The sequence below is a fragment of the Salvia hispanica genome, chromosome 4 (assembly GCF_023119035.1).
Source record: "Salvia hispanica cultivar TCC Black 2014 chromosome 4, UniMelb_Shisp_WGS_1.0, whole genome shotgun sequence".
NCBI classification, from domain to species: Eukaryota; Viridiplantae; Streptophyta; class Magnoliopsida; order Lamiales; family Lamiaceae; genus Salvia; species Salvia hispanica.
In genome coordinates this window covers 25,558,294-25,578,081 of record NC_062968.1, presented here as the reverse complement: position 1 = coordinate 25,578,081, position 19,788 = coordinate 25,558,294, and the positions used below count along the sequence as shown (strand labels likewise).

Sequence of the window (19,788 nt, the reverse complement as noted above, 5' to 3'; positions counted from 1 at the left end):
TCCCCCAAATTTCCTTTCATTTCCTCTGTTTCTCTCTCTCTCTCTCTCTCTCTCTATAAATACCCACACTCCTTCCCCAATCACACAACTCCTTCTCTCTCTCTCTCTCTCTACAATGGCGCCAGCTTCATTCTGGAACTCATCCAAAACCGTCTGCGTCATGGACGCCTCCGGCCGCCTCGGCTCCGGCCTCGTCCACCGCCTCCTCCGCCGCGGCTACACCGTTCACGCCGCCGTCTACAGCCACGGTACGATTTTTTTTAGCTCAAACCGATGAATTTTAATTAGGTTGCCGATATTTTTCAAATGGTGACGCGAAATCGTTGGATTTTCAGAGGAGATGCAGCGCTACAAGAGGCAATCGGTGGAGAAGGAGGATCTGAGAGTGTTTCATTCGGATCCACTGGATTATCACAGCATTTTGGATGCGCTCAAAGGCTGCTGCGCCTTGTTCTACTCATTCGAGCTCCCCTCCGATCACCCTACCTACGATGTAAGTCTCTGTTTAATTCTCCCCCTTTTCACCCGAAAAACTGTAGAGAGAGAAATTAGGTTGACTGATTTTAGCTTTTAAAGTAAGTATTAAATTCATTTGATGGAGAGATCCAGCTATAGATCATGAAACATTGAAACCAAGTTTTAATGGCTGCTTCTAGAATTATGTTATTGTGCTTATTTGTCTCTAGCTTTGTAGATCAAACCAACACAAGCACGTGTGAATGAAACTCCATATGAATTATTAGGAAAAAGTGATTTTTGTCAAATTTTTATAATTTGACAGATTATATTTGATTGATTTATGAAATATCAAATATATAATCTGACGACACATCATCAACATATTACAAATATACACTTTTCAATGAAAAAAATGGGAAAATTGTTGAAATTGATTTTTACCGCCGATTTTAAAAGGGACCATTTTAATTTGGCGTATTCTATTTATTTATTTTGACGCATTTCAACAAGTCATTGATTAAGTTTCTCTTTTTTATTTTTTTATCTATAGCTTCCGTCTTTTTCTTCTAGATATATTTGCACAGATATATCGACTAAAATATCAAGAGAAATTTGATTTTTATTGACTTTTAATCATCAAATTCATTTTCTTTTTTCTTTTATCATAGAAGTTCATCTTATCACTTCAAACTTTTTATGGTTGAAATCACAGTTTCGAATGATTCCACACGGAATCTAGAGCGTGACATAAATCGCAATCAAATACGTAAACTAGGTGACATAGATCATGTGTCAAAGATGCAAGAAACCGCACTCTTTCGTGTTATGTGTAAAATTGTATTTGTGCAGGAATTTATAGGTGAATTGGAAGTAAGAGCGGCCCACAACGTGTTGGAGGCATGTGCCCAGACGGACACCATCGACAAGGTTATCTTCACGTCGTCCGCGACCGCCGTCGTGTGGAAGGAACACGATGAAGGCCATGCGTCCGATGTCGACGAAAGAAACTGGAGCGACGTCAACTTCTGCAAGAAGTTTAAGGTACGAGATTTAAGAAAGTGTTAGCAGAGATAAAATAAAAATTAGAGAAATAATAAAATTGAAAAATACATACAATAAACTAAAGAGAAAATAAAGTAAGAGAGATTATATAACATAACTCAAGTTGTGTGAGATAATCAGCAATGTAATAACGTGGAACAACTCAAAGTGGAATAAGACATCTCGTATTCTCGTATGCAGTTATGGCATGGGCTGTCGAAGACTGTGGCCGAGAAGACGGCGTGGGCATTGGCGATGGATCGGGAGGTGAACATGGTGTCGATAAATGCTGGGCTATTGATGTACCCCGATTTGAGCATCAAGGACCCCTACTTGCTCGGGGCCGCCGAGATGTTCAAGGACGGCGTCCTCGTCACCGTCGACCTCGAGTTCCTCATCGATGCACACATCTGCGTCTTCGAGGACGTCACCTCGTACGGCCGGTACCTGTGCTTCAACGGCATCGTCAACTGCAACGACGACGTGGTGAAGCTGGCGAAGATGCTCTTGCCATCGTCGTCGTCACAAGACATGTTCAACGACGAAAGCGTGCACCAACAGAGGATAAGCAACGGCAAATTGCGCAAGTTGATGGTGGATTTCAAGAGTGGATTACAAGTCACAAGCAAAGATGAATGAATCGATTGATTGCATTGTTTTGTTAGAGGGAATAGAGGAAAAGTATGGACAGTTTGCAAGAAAGAAGATGATGCACTGGCATTGTACATTGCATATGTTCAGTAAAAATGAACAAAATCAAAGTCTTAGATATCCTAGAATATTTTCTAGCTCAAACATAACTCACATTACATTGTCAGACAAATAATATGCTAAACCATGATGATACAAATCTCCACTTTCAACTTTTCCAAATAAACCTAAGAGGGCTGAAATTGGAACAAAAAATGAACCAAATCACCAAAACCAAATTCCATTTCAAATATGGAAAAATATTCACTTTACCTCCCTAAACACAAATATATGTCTGCTATCACTTGTGATTGCTACTGCCCTTCTTCTTCAACAGGCTTCCAAACTTCTGCAGCAGAGCCTTTTTCTTCTTCTGACTGCCTGACTTCGACTGGGGGCTCCCGTTGTTCCCAGCACTATCACCCGACAACACCCCGTTCGCTTGATCATACATATCAGCGCCTTCGCCTTTTGACTCCAGCTCATCCTCAAATGATTCTTGCTCCGTTTCTCTCCCAGGAGAGAAGTCCTTCGCATCGATCTTGCAGCTTTCCCACATCTTGAGGTCGACCTCTGTGGATTCTGTGTTTCTTTCACCATCTTTTAGTTTCCCATTCGAGTTCTCAACTTCATCACCAGATGCATTCGCTTCGGCTTGCCCCTCCTTGATACGCAGCTCGTTCAGCTGAGATAGGGGTTCGGCTGCATGCCTCACATCTCCCCTGCCATTCTGTTCGGAGAATTCTACCACTTTTGGAAGCATATCATAGTCTCTCTCGCAGTCCGTTAGGTTGCCACTTTCTTCCTCCTGCTTGGCCAGTGCTTCTTCGAGTGACTTAGATAGCTCCTCGATTTTTTCCTGAGACGCTGCCTCCCTTTTGTGCAAATCCTCATTCTCTGCAAGAATCCTATGCAATCGGTTTTCCATCTCGTTCACACATTCTTTGAGCCTCGCGCTCTCCTCATTCGCTTCACCAAGTACTTGCTTTAGGTGAATTGCCTCTAAATCAGCCTCGCTGAAGGACTTATTCAACTGATCCCTCTCCTCCTTCGCTGCAGATGACTCTTCCTCCGCCAGTTTTAGCAAGCTCACCAGCCTTCTTACTTCATTTTCCATGCTATCATTCTCTTCTTCAGAGTGCTTCACCAAATTCACCATATCTACCTCCTTCTGCTGGTACTCAGCCTTTAAACTATCATAATCAAGCTTCGATTGTTCAAGCGATTCAATCAGCCTGCTTAGTTCATTTTTCATATGGCATTTCTCTTCTTCAGACTCTCTCACAGACTTCATCAAATCTTGATCTTTCTGCTCCAACTGAGCCTTTAAGTTACCATAATCGATCTTCGACTGTTCAACTGAATCAATCAGCCTGCTTATTTTGTTTTCCATATCGGATTTCTCATCTTCAGACTTTTTCACAGAATTTGCCAAATCTAGCTCCCTCTGCTCCAAATCGGCCTTCAAGTTACCACATTTATGCCTCAATTCCTCAGCCGAATCGGTAAGAGTATTGATCTGTTTTCTTGAATCATCGAGCATGCTTTCATACTTCTCATTTGTTGATTTCAGTGACAGTCTCAGATCCTCTATTTGTGTTTCATGACTTTCATTTTCAGCTTGACTTGAGATTAGCTTTTCTTTAACGTCTCTTGCTTCCGAGGAGACTTCGTGCAACGCTGATGCCAAACTCTCCAATGCCTTCTTGCTTTTCTCCTCTTCGTCTCTGGATGTTTCCAGCTCGTTCGTGAGCTTGTTCTTCTCTTCCAACAGCTTTTCTACACTAGCAGCTGCAATCTTTTCGTTGTTCAACGCCATGCTTCTCATTTCTCTCGCGGTTTCGAGTTCAGACTCGAGCACTTCAACCTTCTTCACCAGTTCAGAAGATTCTGCTCTAGCTCGCTCTAGACGATGCTCTGACTCCTCCAAGTCACCTTTCTGTCTCTCATTCGAGATCTCCAACAAATCGAGCTTCTCCTTGAGCAGCTCGATTTCAGACTTTGCATCATGCAGCAGATCATTACTGTCTTCCAGTTTCTTCGCGACCGTTCCAAGAGTTTCTGAAGCCGACTTCTCTGATTCACGTGCTTGCTCAGCCTGAGACGTTAGCTCCACGACTTGTTGATGAAGCTCCCTCACTAGATTATGCGCATAACATTCAGACAACTTTGAAGCCTCTAGATCAACATTGAGTTTCTCCATCGCAGCATCTTTTCCGGCCAATTTCTCCTCAACAAACTTCACTCGTTCTAGTTCTTGTCGAAGAGAATGTATTTCTAACTCCAAACCTGACACCAATTTGTTGTTCTCAACGGCCTGCATCTCCACCCTCGACTCAAGCGCAGATTTCAAGCGAATCACTTCAGCAGACAGTACCTCAACCTTCTCTGCATGAATCTCGGCTATTTTTGTTGCATCATCAGCATGGTTCAGTGCCTGGTTCTTAGCAGCAGACGTCATGGCCAGTTCTTGCTTCACGTTCTGAAGTTCCTGAGTCGTGGACAGCAGCGCAGCCACATCCATGGCATGCTGACTCCTCACATCCTCCAGCTCCTTCCTCCATTCGTCTTCCTTAATGTGATTCTCCCCAAACCCCACCTGCTCCATCTCAAGCGCCCGAAACTTCTCAATCTCAGTATTCTCCTCCGCACGTCTCTGAGCCTGCAGAGCTTCCTTAAGCTTCTCGTTCGCCTCAGCACACAATCTCTGGGCTTCCTTCACTTCATCAAGGGCCCTTTCCTTCTCCTTCTCGACTGAGACCAACTTCTCATTCGCCTTCTTCAGATCCTCCTGCGTTTGACTCAGCTCCGCCTGAAGCTCTGAAGAGGGCCTCACCAAACGCGTTGGCTTCCTCTGACACAAAACACAAGATCAGCACAATGCAACTACGCTATGAAAAACAGAGTTAGTTCGACTTACATCAGTTGGCGTGCTGGGCTTGGGAGACACCCTCTCCACTTTAGACTTGGGCGTGACAGATCCCGGGGAACGATCCATAGAGAGGCGGCCGTTTTGCAACGAGGAAATCGAATCACCACTAGGCCTAGCAAGTCCCCTGCTGATTCGAGGAGTTGCCGGTGATGCTTTAGCATTTGGAGTTCCAGATAAACTAGATCTACACAAAGCAGAAATTCTTCAACTATCACCAAACACAAAAATGTCAGATTCAATTTTTTTTTCTAAAAAAAAACGAATTCAGACACACAAAAATCAAATAATCAGATCCACCAAAAAAGTAGAGCTACGCTTACTTCGATTTAGCAGACATAGCGCAAAATCGAGAATCTATTGCTGCAATTCCTTCAAAAAGATTAGAAGCTGGGGTTTATCTATAATGTCGACATCGTGGAAGAGAAGAGAAAATTATGAGTCCAAACTCTGGGAATAAACCTGAATCCAAAATCTGTACTTGGACTGGAGTTACACAGAGTGATTATAGGAAAGAGAAAAAAAAAAAGTAAATTAAAAAAAATGGGAATGGAAATATTTGGGGAGGTGGATTTGAGTTGGGGTGTTCTTGTCGCAGATTGCATCAAACAACCGCTGCCCTTTCTCTTTTCTTTCTCTACAATCTTTAATTAGAGGTGAAATTACCATATTGCCCCTGATTTTCCTCCATTGCAAGATGCTCTCAGGCTGGAAAAACTGTGAAAGACAAAAAGAAGAGATAGAGAGACTGTGAATCTACTGATTTTTTTTCAACTAAAAAGAAGGTTGACAGACAACTCTCATGAAAGAGATACACTTTCAAGATTGAAATTTGTCTCCTTAAAACCAATAATTTGATTATATATGGTGAATCTCACAACTTACAAAATAATTAATGGACTACTAGTATTAAATTTACTCTATCTCATGATAATGATTGATATTATAATTTGATTATATATAGTGAATCTCACAACTTACAAAATAATTAATGGAGTACTGGTATTAAATTTACTCTATCTCTATACATGGGCAGTGTTACAAAATTTTAGGAGAGGTTATTTATGTGTTATAGAGAAAGAAACTATTCTCTCCGTCCCACATTTATAGTCACATTTAGTTAGGGCAAAGTTTGGATGTCAAGGTTAGTTTTGCGTCTCATGCACGTAGTATGTTGTTTAACGGTAGACGTTTTTATAAGTTGTGTGATTAATCAAAAATTGACCAAATTTTGTGGGTTTTATGACATATGGCAAAGTTTGTATGTCAAGGTTATGATTAATATGTGGAGTAGGTTTTCATTTGGAAAGTTTTGTTATAAAAGACATAATTAAATGTTTTCTATTGATGTTTATTGAGATTGGAATAAATTCAAGAAAAAAGAGAGAAAATCTTATACTACTCCACTATGCTTCAAGACTCAATTTTCAGACTTTATTAAGAGAGAAACTTTAATCAAGAATGAATATTTTCTTTTGATTATTGTGAAATTGGGATTAATGTGTGGATTTATTTGGTTTAATTTGGAAAATTTTGTTGGAGAAGACATAATTAATTGTTTTCTGCTGATGCAGTTTATTGTGGTAAGATGTGCTATTAATAACTTGGAATAAAATTAAAGAAAAACAAGTATGTTACTAATGCTTCAAGATTCAATTTTTAGACTTTATTCCCATTACGTTATTATCTCATAATCATGTGCAAGTGGGGGAACATGTTTTTTGTTTTTTCTTTTTATTGGTTAAAAGTAGGGATGTCAATCGGGCTAACCCGTTCGGGTTCGGGCCAGCCCACTCAGATCGCCGGGCTATTTAGGTGCGGGCCATTCGGATTATGGATTTTTCGGGTCATACATTTTCAACCCTAACCCTAACCCGTCGGTTTTTGGGCTAACCCATCGGGCTATTCGAGCTTAAAAGTTCTCTTGTATCAAAATTTTCTTCTATAAAATAATTTTAAATTTTAGATATTTTTTTTCTTTTTAGTTTAGAATCATATAAAATCTTCAAATTTTCATAGTTTTCTTCAATAATACTTGAAAAGAAGCCTTTCATCTCGATCAACTACAATATAAATTAAAGCTTGTATTCGTGTTATTATTATGGCATTGTTCGTAACTAATTCTTAATGAAAATTAAAAATCATATCTTACATGAATCATTATTAAAATGATAAATATATTAAGATTTTGATGGGTTAGTTCTTAATTTTGTCTTGATTGGTTTTGGTGGTGGTAAGACACTAGTGGCAGATGATGGGACGGTGCAATAATGAATTGAAATGGAACTTGAAAGCTAATATTATGGGATCGAATGAAAAAAATGTAGAATGCAGATTGAATAAGACTAATGATTGTGTAGAATGAAGATTGAGGATTCAAAAATATTAAAAAATCCCTAAAACTTAATATTTTATAATTAAAACTCACAACCCATCGGGCCGATCCGCAACCCGTTCGGGCCAACCCGTTTAACCCGCCAACCAATTCGGGCCAACCCGTTTAGCCTGTTTTGTATTCGGGTAATAAAATCACAGCCCTATCCTGCTCATATTACTGGGTTGTTCAGGCCGGTCCACGGGATTCGGGTTGAATTAACATCCCTAGTTAAAAGGTTACGAAGATACTATTAATTGAAGTTTATATTGATATTGTTATGATATATACTAAATGATATGATCAACATCATTTGTTTCATTTCTTTATATGGCGGAATTTATTAGTATGATTTGCATGGTCGCTCAAAAACGGAATTTATCCCAATTTTTGTTGGTAAATACTTCCTCCATCTCGTATTAATGGGCATATTTACTTAGCTGTGGATCCCAATTAGTGTAGTTGGCCTAGTAATATATTTCTCGGTCTTACACACAGGCCCGGGTTCGATTATTCTCACCAACGCCTTAATCAATTTCTATCTTGTTTGTTTAGTAGTATCTTCAAATTTTGCATTTTATTCATACTTTATTTATCTTTTTAGTATTTTTAAAACTATTCTATTGGATTAAAAACCAACACAATTCACACACATTCTCGTGTAATGCATGTTTCATCATAATATATAATTAGTTTTTATCTTTCCGATTTTTCAATGCACATCTACATCATGTTTGTTTTATTAAAATTAAAATTATAGATTTTGTGCAAGAAATAATTAAATAAAATATTAAATTCATCCGATTTTGAAGCTTCGAATCGTTAATATTATTTATCGTACCTTTAAACGAAAAATCTTGAATCCACCACTGCATTTACTTTTCCGCACTCATTTTGTAAATAGTAATAAATAGTTAAAGTGAATAAATAGTAAAGTAAGCGAGAGAATAATATAAAGAAAAATCTTCTTTACCTTATTCTCTCTCTCATTTTACTATTTCTCGACTTTAACTATTTATTATTATCATTTTTACAAAATGAGTGCAAAAAAGTAAAAGTGATAGTTAATGCGGGACAGAGGTAGTAGTAGTTGTATGTGTCAACTTCTATCCAAATTGGAGGAGTCTAAATTTTATATGGCGAGAACAACCCCGTGTACAGAAAATAGATTTTGTTGGCTTAGCTTTCTGTAAATCTTGTCCAAAGAATCTGATATTTGGTGATAACCTTTTTCTTGCAGAACCTCATTCACCCTGGTTGATATCTTTGACCATCCTTTCTTAATTGCAACAATCGAGCGGATCTGTGCAAAGATTATTTTTAGGACTCCTCCAATCACCAAGATGACCAGTGGCACTCCTCCTCACCTTTGGACTACAACGTTCACCACCTCTTCTAGCTCTCCATCACAATCTTCAAGCTTGTCGAAAACTTGCAATTTCAATAGGGGAGAACTCTCCTCTTGGCTTAGACCACCCAATGGTGAGGCATCCTGTGAATGTTAGCTCCGGCAGGAACATCGTTATCCCCAGTGATCAACAAGACTTTGCCCTTGTCCTAGGGCAAAATTTCTTTAATTCGATCATATTCTTCGAGCCTCCCAACATCGTCGAGGACTAGCAAGAAGCTCGTATTCTCCAAGCTCTTGTGGAGTGATTCAACTAGGCAATCCTCATCTTCGGGAAACGTTGCTTCTCCTTCGCCGGCTATTTTCTTAAGGATAGAATGAAGAGCCTCCGGCCTGCTGAAACCGTCAGTGACGTCAATCCAGAAGTGGAATTTGAATTCCGAGACAACCTTTTCATGCTCAAACGTCCTCCGGCCAAAGGTTGTCTTCACGATACCTGGCATACCCGTGATGGTGATCACGTCAAGCCCGTCCTTCTGATCCAACAGCTTGTTTATAATATCGTCTTCTTCTTGAACGCATACACTGTTTTTGTCAAAGTTCCATGGGGATGGAGCTTCCTATTAACAAAGAGAAAGGAAGGTTGGTTGTTGAACACATTTCAATAGTAGTAATATAATGAATAATGATGTATAGTGTATATCATGACTAAGATATGAATCAAGTTCCTTTTCGAATTCTATTTTTGAAATACATAGTACATATGGTGCAGTTCGAACGTAGAAATCGGGTTAAAACCTTCAGTGTCAAAATGACTTGAAATTCGCATAGTGTCAGAATGACCTGAAATTCGCACGGTGCATATGATAGATTTTGTCCATCTGACATCGTTTAGGGGGTGAGAACGACATTTTACTGTTTTGGTTTTTAGCACTCTTACATGACATGCATACATTGACTGATTTCAATCAATCCATAGTTTTGGTTTTTAGCACTCTTATATGAAGTATTTGACATTCACATAGATTGATAATTATGTAACTAATGCTACAATGTGACATTACTCCTACTGGATTTAGAACAAATGCTACTCCCTCCATCCAATATAAAACGAACAATTAATGAATCTTCTGCCTGTGTATTGACTTGTTCCCTCCATTTCAATAGATATGTGTCACCTTTTGAGTTGATGATTAGAGAAAAAAGTCTACTTTGCAACATAAAGAGAACAATTGAAGTTTATTAAGTGCTCCCTCCGTCCCAATTAATATGACACACTTTTCTTTTCAATTTGTCCAAATCAAGATTGACACATTTAAATTTTTGTTCTTCAATTAATACATTAAATCACTTTTTTCCCTCAACAATATATATTCAACTCTATTCCTCTCTTCAATTAATAGTTACACCCACTCTCTCTTTAATTAACCACATTAATCAACAACTCCGACTAAAAAATGTGTTCTAGGACGCGAGGGAGTAATCGACATTTATATTCAGGGACTACATTTGGAGAAACAATTTTGAGTGGCAAAATTCTATACATATATAAAGGGGGAGTTTTGGGGGTATTTATGGAATTATCAATAGAAGTTTTGGGGGTATTTATGGAATTACAATACTTGATGCTAGAATGAAATTCTATTTACTACGCACCAATGGTTGTACATTTAGGAGTGAATAAATAAAGTTGTACTTTCAATTTTGTGCTTTATATTTATATAATGTAGATTTTAGTGTTCGGTAGAAATTGTTTATAAAATTGTTTATACACGTGATTTGTACACAATCGAATGGTATGTTGTTTTGTGCTTTTTAGTTATGTTTTTGCAAGTTATAAGAAATCATTAGCTATGGACTTTTTTTGTATTCAGGGCATAAGGATTCAAGCAACTATTCCACGAATTCTACATGCAAGATTTGGTGAACTGAACCCAAACATCACAAGCAACTATTAATATTCATTGCTAAAAGTGTGAAACACGTTTACAAACAACAAATAATACCAAGCCCTTTCATTTCGTTAAAAGTGGCGGTCAAGTGCCAACCAACATTATCAGTTTCAAAAATTCACTAAATTATCAGCCTTTTCTTCTTCCACATATTTAGGGCATTAATTTTCTATACTCCTTCCAACTTCTTTCCCTCTCTATAAATTTTCATGAATTTCTCCACTAAGTTCGTCGCAGTTCTCCTTGCCATTGTGCTAGAGTCCTCCATCGTGATTCTGGGAAGAAAACCGGAGACGAGTTAGATGGGTAATGAGTTGGTACTGTTTACATACCTCATGATCAATTCTTTTTTTGATATTGAAACGTTGGGTAGAAGGGAAGAAGAGAAGCTCTGAAACTTAAAAGAAGTCGAAGAAGATAAAGAGACTCCAGAGGCGTGGACGAAGAAGAGACTCAAAACTGCTTATATTTTAGGCTATGAACTTATTATTCGTTTCATGAGTTGGTGGCAGGAATTCAAGGGCATGGACCCAATAAGTTGGGCTTGATATTTAGCTGATGTAATTGGCTAGATTGTAGTACTAAGTAATTTGTAAAAATGCGTTTTACATTCTATTACTGATTTCCAAGGTTTAATAAATATGTTTTAACGGCCTTAGTATAAATGAATGAAATCTTAGTTAATAATATTATATATGCATCATTATTGTCAATATACTCTTACTGTTGCATGATCGAGTCTTTTCCATTGTATCAAAAGTTTTAAATATTAGATAATAATATTGTGTAATATTTAATGCACAATAATAATGATGATAATTAAATTTTTTAATTCAATCCAATATGTAATATAACTTAAACCTATATTATTTTTTTAATTTCAATGTTTAAAATGATTTCATTTAAATTTTTACGGGTTATATAAAAGTGGAGTTAGGAAAATAAAAAGAATGTCATTATGATTTTTTTTTTGTTACAATTAAGGTAGTGAAAAGGTTTTATTTATATTTGTGATAATTATGAGAAGTAGAAATAAAAAGGTTTTTGAAGATAAATTGATGAGAGGTGGAAGTAAAAAGTTTTTTTGAAAATAAATTAATTACTTATTAAAAATTTTCAAGTTAAATAGTAGTACTCCACTACTAAAGTACTAATCAAACGTCTATAATATTAAGTTTTTTATTATTATTGTAGTAATAATTTGGGGAAGTAGAAATGAAAAGGTTTTGGAGGTGAAAAGGTTTTTTTGGGTTCGCGTAATAATGGAGAGAAGTGAAAAGGTTTTAGAAGAGGTGATTAAATGAAAAGATTTTGCAAAGAGATATTAATATTTTTTATGATATTAAAGTGATAATATAGAGCAATACAGTAGTGATAATATAGAGCAAAACAGTAGAAAAATTATTGGAAAGAAAAATTAAAAAATGGTAGTGATAATATAGAGCAATACAGTAGAAATGTCTAATTTAAGTGATCCAAAATTATGGTTACATAAATTAGTAACATAAACAAAAATATAACGGGCAATAATATGGAGAATGCCTAAATTTGGTGAATAGCCTAATAGTTCATCTCAATAACTTAAACCTAATCAGATTAATAATAGTGTAAATACTGAAAAGGACTAAATCCAAATATGTAAAACGAACAGGTGGGAGTTTTGAGGGAAATTATCATAAATGTCATATAATTGCAATAAAATCACGTCATAAGTAAAGGGAAGTCAAAATGATTTTAAGTTTAGGGTTTAGTTTTGGGGTATTTATGGAATTGTAATTTAAATTAGATATTATTATTTACATGAAACTAATTTTTTTTTGGCTAAATTGTCGTAAATATTTACCTTTGAACAAACGCGTAGAACTCTTTGCGCAGGGAAAAAAGAATAACGCATCGCATTATTTCATGGCATAATAAATATGTATATTTTCTTTTACAATCTACCCCATATGTTTTATGATTAATAGGCTATTGTATATTTTCTTTTACTAACTAATTTTTCCATAATAAATAAGCCATCGTACATTAGTTTCAATTGTTTAGTTCATTTCATTTTAATTGATTATTTGTTTAAAGTTATTAGATTTATTGAATAGTTAACTCATTTAATGATTTATTAACCTAATGTATTTGATTCATTTTAAGTTTTTATGTTCTTCATAATTTTATTAAATTATTTTTTTTCCCCTAATTAAAATAAGTGATCAATAAAGTAAAATCGAACTGGGACGGAGGAGACTTTTATTGATGTTTGGCTCATTTGTTGGTCATGATGAGTATAATTTAAAGTTAAGGGTTTAGGATTTAAATTTCAAGGTTTGGGTTTTTAGTGTATAGGGACTAGAAAGTGTCTCACCAGTGCAATCGTAAACTATAGTAGTAGCTTTTGATAAACAATATCTTGAGAAGTAAACAAACATATCTTAATATATTTTTATTATTAAATACATTTATAATTTTAGATTCATATATAGAGCTCGACTAAAAAGTGTCTCACCAGTGCAATCTTAAATTATAGTAGTAGCTTTTGATAAACAATATCTCATTAGGAGAAATAAACAAACATATCTTAATATATTTTTATTATTAAATACATTTATAATTTTAAATTCATATATAGTACTATAATGTTTCGTACTATTTCTTATTAAGATTTCATAATTTGATATAACTAATAAGCCGTGCATAGCACGGGTGTAATACTAGTTACAGTAAAACAAGAGACTATTAAATTGACGTTTCTACGTACCATATATTTATAGTTGAAGTTAAAACAAGGGTCATATTTTAAATCTTTTCACTTGCTCTATGATAACAATAAAGAAAACTTTTTAACTTCCCTAAATTTAAAACAAAAAAAATAGACCTTTTAACTTCCCTAAATTTTAAACTAAAAAAATCTTTCATTTTATGAATTGAAATTAAGAGAAAATCTAACATCTAAAATATTTATTACGAATATGATATGTGTAAGTTGTAATTAAACGAGCAAGCAATGAAACACGTCGTAAATAAAATAATTTCATGCTAATATTTGGATTCTCCATCACAGTATTTTGTATTTAGATCCATTAATTAGTTTAGTAGAATACCAAAGAAAATTGTAAGCTTAAAAATTATATACCGATATAATGAAACGTTCAACCTCAATAATTGTAGTAAAAGTTTTAAGTAAACACTAAAACCTTTATAAATCATAATCAAATAGTACTCCTATAACTAATTCTGATATATAAATACAAAATTAATCCAGAGTAAATAATACACATTCAAATCATAAGATATATTCCAAATAAAAAGTTAAAAAACAATTCTATTTTCTCCCTCATTATTACAAAGTTTAATTTACCCGCCCTTTTCGAGAAAATGAAGTTTCCTTTTTCCCGCATGCCAACTCCTCCACCAGATTCAGCAGCCTCGCCGCGATTTCCCCGGCGCCAGGCCGCGCCGTCGCCTCCTCCTCCACACAACGCCTCGCGAGCTTCGCCACCTCCACCGCCGCATCAATCGAGTACCTTTCCCCCATCTTACAATCCATCCACCCCCTCAATTCCTCTTCCGATCCCAAAACCCTCTCTAACTCATCGGAAATCCTCCCTCCGCCGCCACCAATCGCCGGCGTCCGCCCCGACATGACCTCCACCACCATCACACCGAAAGCGAACACATCGCCGCTCGGCGAAACAATCCTCTCTCTCTCATACTCCGGCGCCGCCACCAACCATCCTTTTCCCTCTCCCCTGTTTTCCTCAGAGAGAGAAATCCCCAAATATCCGATTTTTGCGCCAAATTCGCCGTCGAGGAATATATTCCCCACGCTCAATCCTATGTGGAAGAGATTCACCGCGTCGTGAAGGAACCGCATCGCATTCGCTACATCCAGACATATCTTCAACCTCCGATTCCAATCCAAAAACCGATCGCACGACGCGATGAATTGATTCTTCATCGCCAATCCTCCATGGATCCAATCCCGCACCGATCCGTTGCTCGCGTATTCGAGAATCAGGAACGAATTCGATCCATTATCCTCCGCGGTGCCATAAACCCTAATCAAATTAGGGTGATCGATCGCCCTCTGGTTCGCGATCCTCGAAACCACATGCCTCGGGAGGCGGCGGATCGCGACGTCTCCGCCGTCGAGGCGGCCGCGGTGGACGGCGCCGGAGATGAGGTTGCTCGAGCTGAAATGCTGTGTGGCCTTCTGCAGCTGCTCGAAGCTGTAGGTTCGGAGGAGATTTCTGTTTGCCTCGGAGCTTGGTTCGTCGAAGCTGTGGCGAGATCCGTCGAAGGAGACTTTGTTGTCTGTCGCGGTGCGGAAGCTCAAGCTCAGCCTCTGCAGCTCGGAATCCGCCTCGTGCTTGATCGAATTCTCTCTCCTCAGCTTCTTCATGTTGTTGATGAGAAAGAAAACTGTCGCTGCAATGGCGGTTATGAGGAGAATCCCGGCTGCGGCAACGGCCACGTAATCTGCTGTCATCCACATTTTGGGCGGGATGGGCAAAACCGAACCTGATCCCGATCAATATTTTTCTGCGTCCGGCCCTATATGTACACTAATGGGCGAGTTTCCGTCCCTATATATACACCAATGATCGAGTTGAACTTGAGCGATATTTTTTCTGCGTTCGTCCCAATATGGACACTGATGGGTGAGTTCGAACTCGACTGATATTTTTTTCTGTGTCCGTCTCTACCTCGACAATCGTCTGAGGTGACATTTAACTCAAGCTGGGCTGGTTAGAGCAATGAAAAAATTCTTGATTTCGAGATTGGGGATTGAATTGGATCTATAACCTGGATTTAGAAGGGAGTTGGGAGACAGAAATCTTGGATTTAGCTCTAACAATATTTCTATATGTGATAATGCATTCATTTTGCTCTTAGTAAAATCTTTGAAATGAAATTTGATTGGATTTGCATGTTCCATACTTAATTAGTTATTGTGATTCGTACATGGGGTGTAGTATTTAATAATCAAGCACACATACAGAGATATCGCAACAGATCTATCAATACTTGGTGATTTTATAATGGTAGAATCAAGAATTATACACCATAATCTATTAGCTCATGATCTGTTACGTTTTGAACATGATCCAATGGACGAGGGTGATACATTGAGCCAATTTCACATAGATTCGAATAGTCCATTGAATTTAGAAAATTCATGCTAAAATTTTATAACCTGACAAAATTTCAGTCCAATTAGCCACAATCGAAAAGCTAGACCTGATCAACAGAATGTGATATACTAGGCTGATTTCACATAGATAAACGGTAAAGATGTCAATTCTGTCTGAAACCCAAAACCTAAGCTGAATTGTTCGCTAAATTTAGAGAGTTAATGTAAAAAAAATTACACTCCAATGAGCCCACAAGTGAGTAGAGGAGAGCTAACCCGAAAGCCAACATGCGGTCCATTGTATCGAAACTGAATATGAGGAGAGTAGAAATTTCATTTGTAAGCATGTGGCGCACACAGCATCAAGAGTAAGGTCCAAAACATACAGACACCTGAATCACAATACAAGCAATGTCTTCAAAAACACTGATCTAAATATGTGAACATGGTAATAAACTTGACATAGATGTATTTTAATTATCAAATAACTATAATCCCAAAATAGACCGTAATAATACAGTTCAAAGCAATAGATTATAGGTCGCCATCCTCGTCCCCCGGAGTAGCTAACTACTTTTCTGGGCATTCTCTACACTCTTGTACAGTAGTGATATAACATGAGCAGGATCTGGAGCTCCAAATACTGAGCTCCCCGCAACAATGCAGTTTGCTCCTGCTGAAGCAGCCAGATCGATTGTCGAAGGTCCTAACCCGCCATCGACCTACGGAGAATCAAATTATCATCGTTGATCAAGTGGTTAGATTTATCACGTGGACGATTTAATCATACTGGATGCAATCTGACAATAAATGTTTTTGGACTTATAAACTATGAATGGGCAGAACTCATGTTGGTATTCATCTCTTTCTGAGAGTATAGCTATGCATTAGTTAATTCTCTAGCTTGAGTTCTAAGGTAAATGTTGGCAAGCCTAGTAATCAACTAATGGCTGTTAAAACTATGGTACAATTATCATTAAAATAAAATAATACTATGATGAATGACATGTTTAGCACAAATAGTAAGAAATTTGAAAGTTTGTGTGGTGTGTGTGTGTTTGTGCAGTGTGTTTGGGAGTTCTCAAATTTTACAACTATTTGAAATTTCAAACATTTAGTTTTGCCATGGCATTCAAACAGTAGAATTATGAAGATTTGGAATTGCAATTCAATTTAAAATACAAATATTTTTGTTCCAAGTAGTGGATTTGAAAATAGAGGTTCTGAATGTAAATATAATGTGTATAATATACTATATTTATACAATTATACAGCTTGAGTTCTTAGGTAAATGTTGGCAAGCCTAGTAATCACTGGCTGTCAAAACTATGGTAATATTTCACTGAAATAAAACAAAATTATGATGAATATTAACACAAATAGTAAGAAAACTGAAATTTAATTTAGGGATAGGCAGTCACCTCTATGTCGAGTGATGGATACTTCTTTCGCAGAACACGAACCTGAAGTTTGATAGTCATTGTGTTATGTGCCACAAGGAAAATGGTCAGCAGGAAATAAAACGTTGGAGTGGGGAATAATGGCTCACTTACCTTATCCATCATTTCTGGCATAAACTTTTGCCCACCAAATCCAGGTTCTACTGTCATAATGAGAACCATCTCCACGGGATTTTCACCCTCAAGCTGTCAACGTGGAAAGCCAAGTTAGAGACGAAAATCTTACTCATGAACTCATTTATATACCACCTAAGTAATTATATTGAGAATCACATACCAGTGGGAAGACCTCTTCAACCGGGGTTCCAGGCTTCAAGGAAACTCCAGGCTTCATACCCTTTGACTTGATCTTTTGCACAAGTTCTTGCCAGTTATCTGCAAGACGTGACATGTTTAATTCATCAATCATCACTATCAGCAAAACCTGATTATAATTCTAGGCATAGAGTAACCAGAATAAGAGGAATGGAGAAAGTTCAGAGAGCAACAATCCACCTTTAGAGACTTCTACATGAAACGTAAAACCAGAAGCACCTGCTTTTCCAAACGGCTCAACATAATCTATAGGATTTGTTACCATCAGGTGGCAATCTAAATACGCTCTGTAAAGTAAGAATTTCCAATATGATCGTCAAAAGCAGAACATCAGAATGTGAGAGTTGATATTTGAGGAAGAGATGAAGTTATTACTGTGTGTGCTTTCTCAGGCTCTCTATCACTGGAGCCCCAATTGTGAGGTTCGGCACGAAATGACTGTAAAAGATTTAGGTATCAGTTTAAATAATCCAATAGTTAAATTCCGATTGAGGTAAAAGATTTAGTAACGTCTTGAATATTTTCCAGGCTTGGTATATGATCAGCAGCAGCAGAATGTGAGATAGATGACCCTTTAACCGAGTAACAAGTAAGAACCTACCCATCCTGCAATAAACCAGAAATCAGTTATATAGCGCATGGCAAATTCCCAACGAACGTTCATCACTACAACTAAGTTAGCTGCAAAAACTAGCATTAGATTCACAAAAATATGCGACACAGCAAGAACAATATCAACAGTCTCTCACATTTTAATGCCATAGATCGATGATGCGTACTGATTTATTGCACGTTTCCATGTGTAAATAATGCCACGATCTATGAACAATCATCAGTCCATCATTTCAAAATTTTGATCCAAATGTTGGACTAGTTGGAGAACTATCAAATCGGAACTTCAAACTCTAACTTAAGGATGAGGTGGTCGTTTATTTGAAGAGATGTAAACCTCCACCCTATTGAAATTAATCGAATTGAATACTAAACCGAACTGCTTGAACTCAATTTCAGTTCAATTCAATAACAATAAGCTAACTACTATTAAGCTACAAAATGCAAACGATTCTAGCTCAATATCTCTTGGTTCTATTCAAAGCGATATCTCGAATAACTCGTGCTTTAAACCTCAAATTTCAGTTCAATTCAATAACAATAAGCTAAAAGGGAGTTTTAAGTTACAAAACGCAAATGATTCTAGCTCAGTATCTCGAATAAATCGTGCTTTAAACCTCAAATTTCAGTTCAATTCAATAACAATAAGCTAAATAGGGAGTTTTAAGTTACAAAACGCAAATGATTCTAGCTCATAATCTCGAACAAATCGTGCTTTAAACCCCATATTTCAGTTCAATTCAATACCAATAAGCTAAATACTTAATAAGTTACAAAATGCAAATGATTCTAGCTCGATTGCTCTTCGTTTTATTCAAAGTGATTTCTCGAATAACTCGTGCTTTGAACCTCAATTTCAGTTGAATACCAAAAATCAACCCGATCAATACACACAAATCGAGAAATCGAAAATGAAATACCATAATATCCATATGCAGCCAATCCGCGCCGCATCGGATCATCCGTTCCGCCTCCGATGCTAGATTTGCGAAGTCCGATGATAGCATAGACGGCGCGATTTTTGGCTGCACCATTTCGTTGATTTTCTTCAACTTCTACCAACTTCGCCGCAGCTACCAAACTAGAAAGAGATTTAGAGAGGAATTACAAATGTGTAAGTAGAATTTTGGATTTTAACTTTTTCAGCCGATATTATGGAATTAATCTTATTGGGCCGATTGTATTTTGGTATGATTGGGCCTTTGATGCAAGTTTAAGGCCCAAATATAACCAATTTTTTGGGCTAATATAATGGTTTATTTATGATTGGAAATAGTTAAATTAGAATCGATCAGAAAATTCGAATTTTCATGAAGAATGATTCTTAACTGAACCAAGTTGTTTCAAAGTCCGAATCAAAAAATATAATCTTGTCCAAATCTAGTTAGTAAGTGAATTTTTACCCGAATTAAGTGAATCTTTGATGAGATGGAAATTTAAATATCGTATTTGTATTTTAATTGATTACCTAACTCATCAATTC

At 36.9% G+C, this 19,788-nt stretch overlaps 3 protein-coding genes across 4 annotated transcripts; 1 reads left to right on the top strand and 2 right to left on the bottom strand.

Moving 5' to 3' along the window:
• The first annotated feature begins 1 nt into the window (after position 1).
• LOC125219883 (cinnamoyl-CoA reductase-like SNL6) lies at positions 2-2,295 on the top strand. The gene is made up of 4 exons (XM_048121975.1): positions 2-248; positions 336-493; positions 1,309-1,500; positions 1,702-2,295. Exons 1-4 carry the CDS (start codon positions 116-118, stop codon positions 2,137-2,139), a joined length of 921 nt encoding a protein of 306 aa, XP_047977932.1. The 5' UTR covers positions 2-115; the 3' UTR covers positions 2,140-2,295.
• A 111-nt stretch (positions 2,296-2,406) lies between these two features.
• LOC125219881 (WEB family protein At5g16730, chloroplastic) lies at positions 2,407-5,913 on the bottom strand. Its single transcript, XM_048121974.1, has 3 exons — positions 5,443-5,913; positions 5,111-5,306; positions 2,407-5,044 (listed from the first exon to the last, which is right to left on the bottom strand). The coding sequence occupies exons 1-3, from the start codon at positions 5,457-5,459 to the stop codon at positions 2,492-2,494; spliced, it is 2,766 nt and encodes a 921-aa protein (XP_047977931.1). The 5' UTR covers positions 5,460-5,913; the 3' UTR covers positions 2,407-2,491.
• A 10,321-nt stretch (positions 5,914-16,234) lies between these two features.
• Positions 16,235-19,412, bottom strand: LOC125223712 (ribulose-phosphate 3-epimerase, cytoplasmic isoform). Of its 2 annotated transcripts, XM_048126976.1 has the most exons (9): positions 19,226-19,412; positions 18,295-18,299; positions 18,069-18,131; positions 17,874-17,980; positions 17,656-17,753; positions 17,472-17,564; positions 17,340-17,381; positions 16,437-16,640; positions 16,235-16,310 (listed from the first exon to the last, which is right to left on the bottom strand). In XM_048126976.1, the coding sequence occupies exons 1-8, from the start codon at positions 19,337-19,339 to the stop codon at positions 16,485-16,487; spliced, it is 678 nt and encodes a 225-aa protein (XP_047982933.1). In that variant the 5' UTR covers positions 19,340-19,412; the 3' UTR covers positions 16,235-16,310; positions 16,437-16,484. The 2 variants fall into 2 exon arrangements, with proteins under 2 accessions (XP_047982933.1, XP_047982932.1); XM_048126975.1 differs by having other exon boundaries at positions 16,235-16,640.
• Between the last annotated feature and the right edge of the window lie 376 nt (positions 19,413-19,788).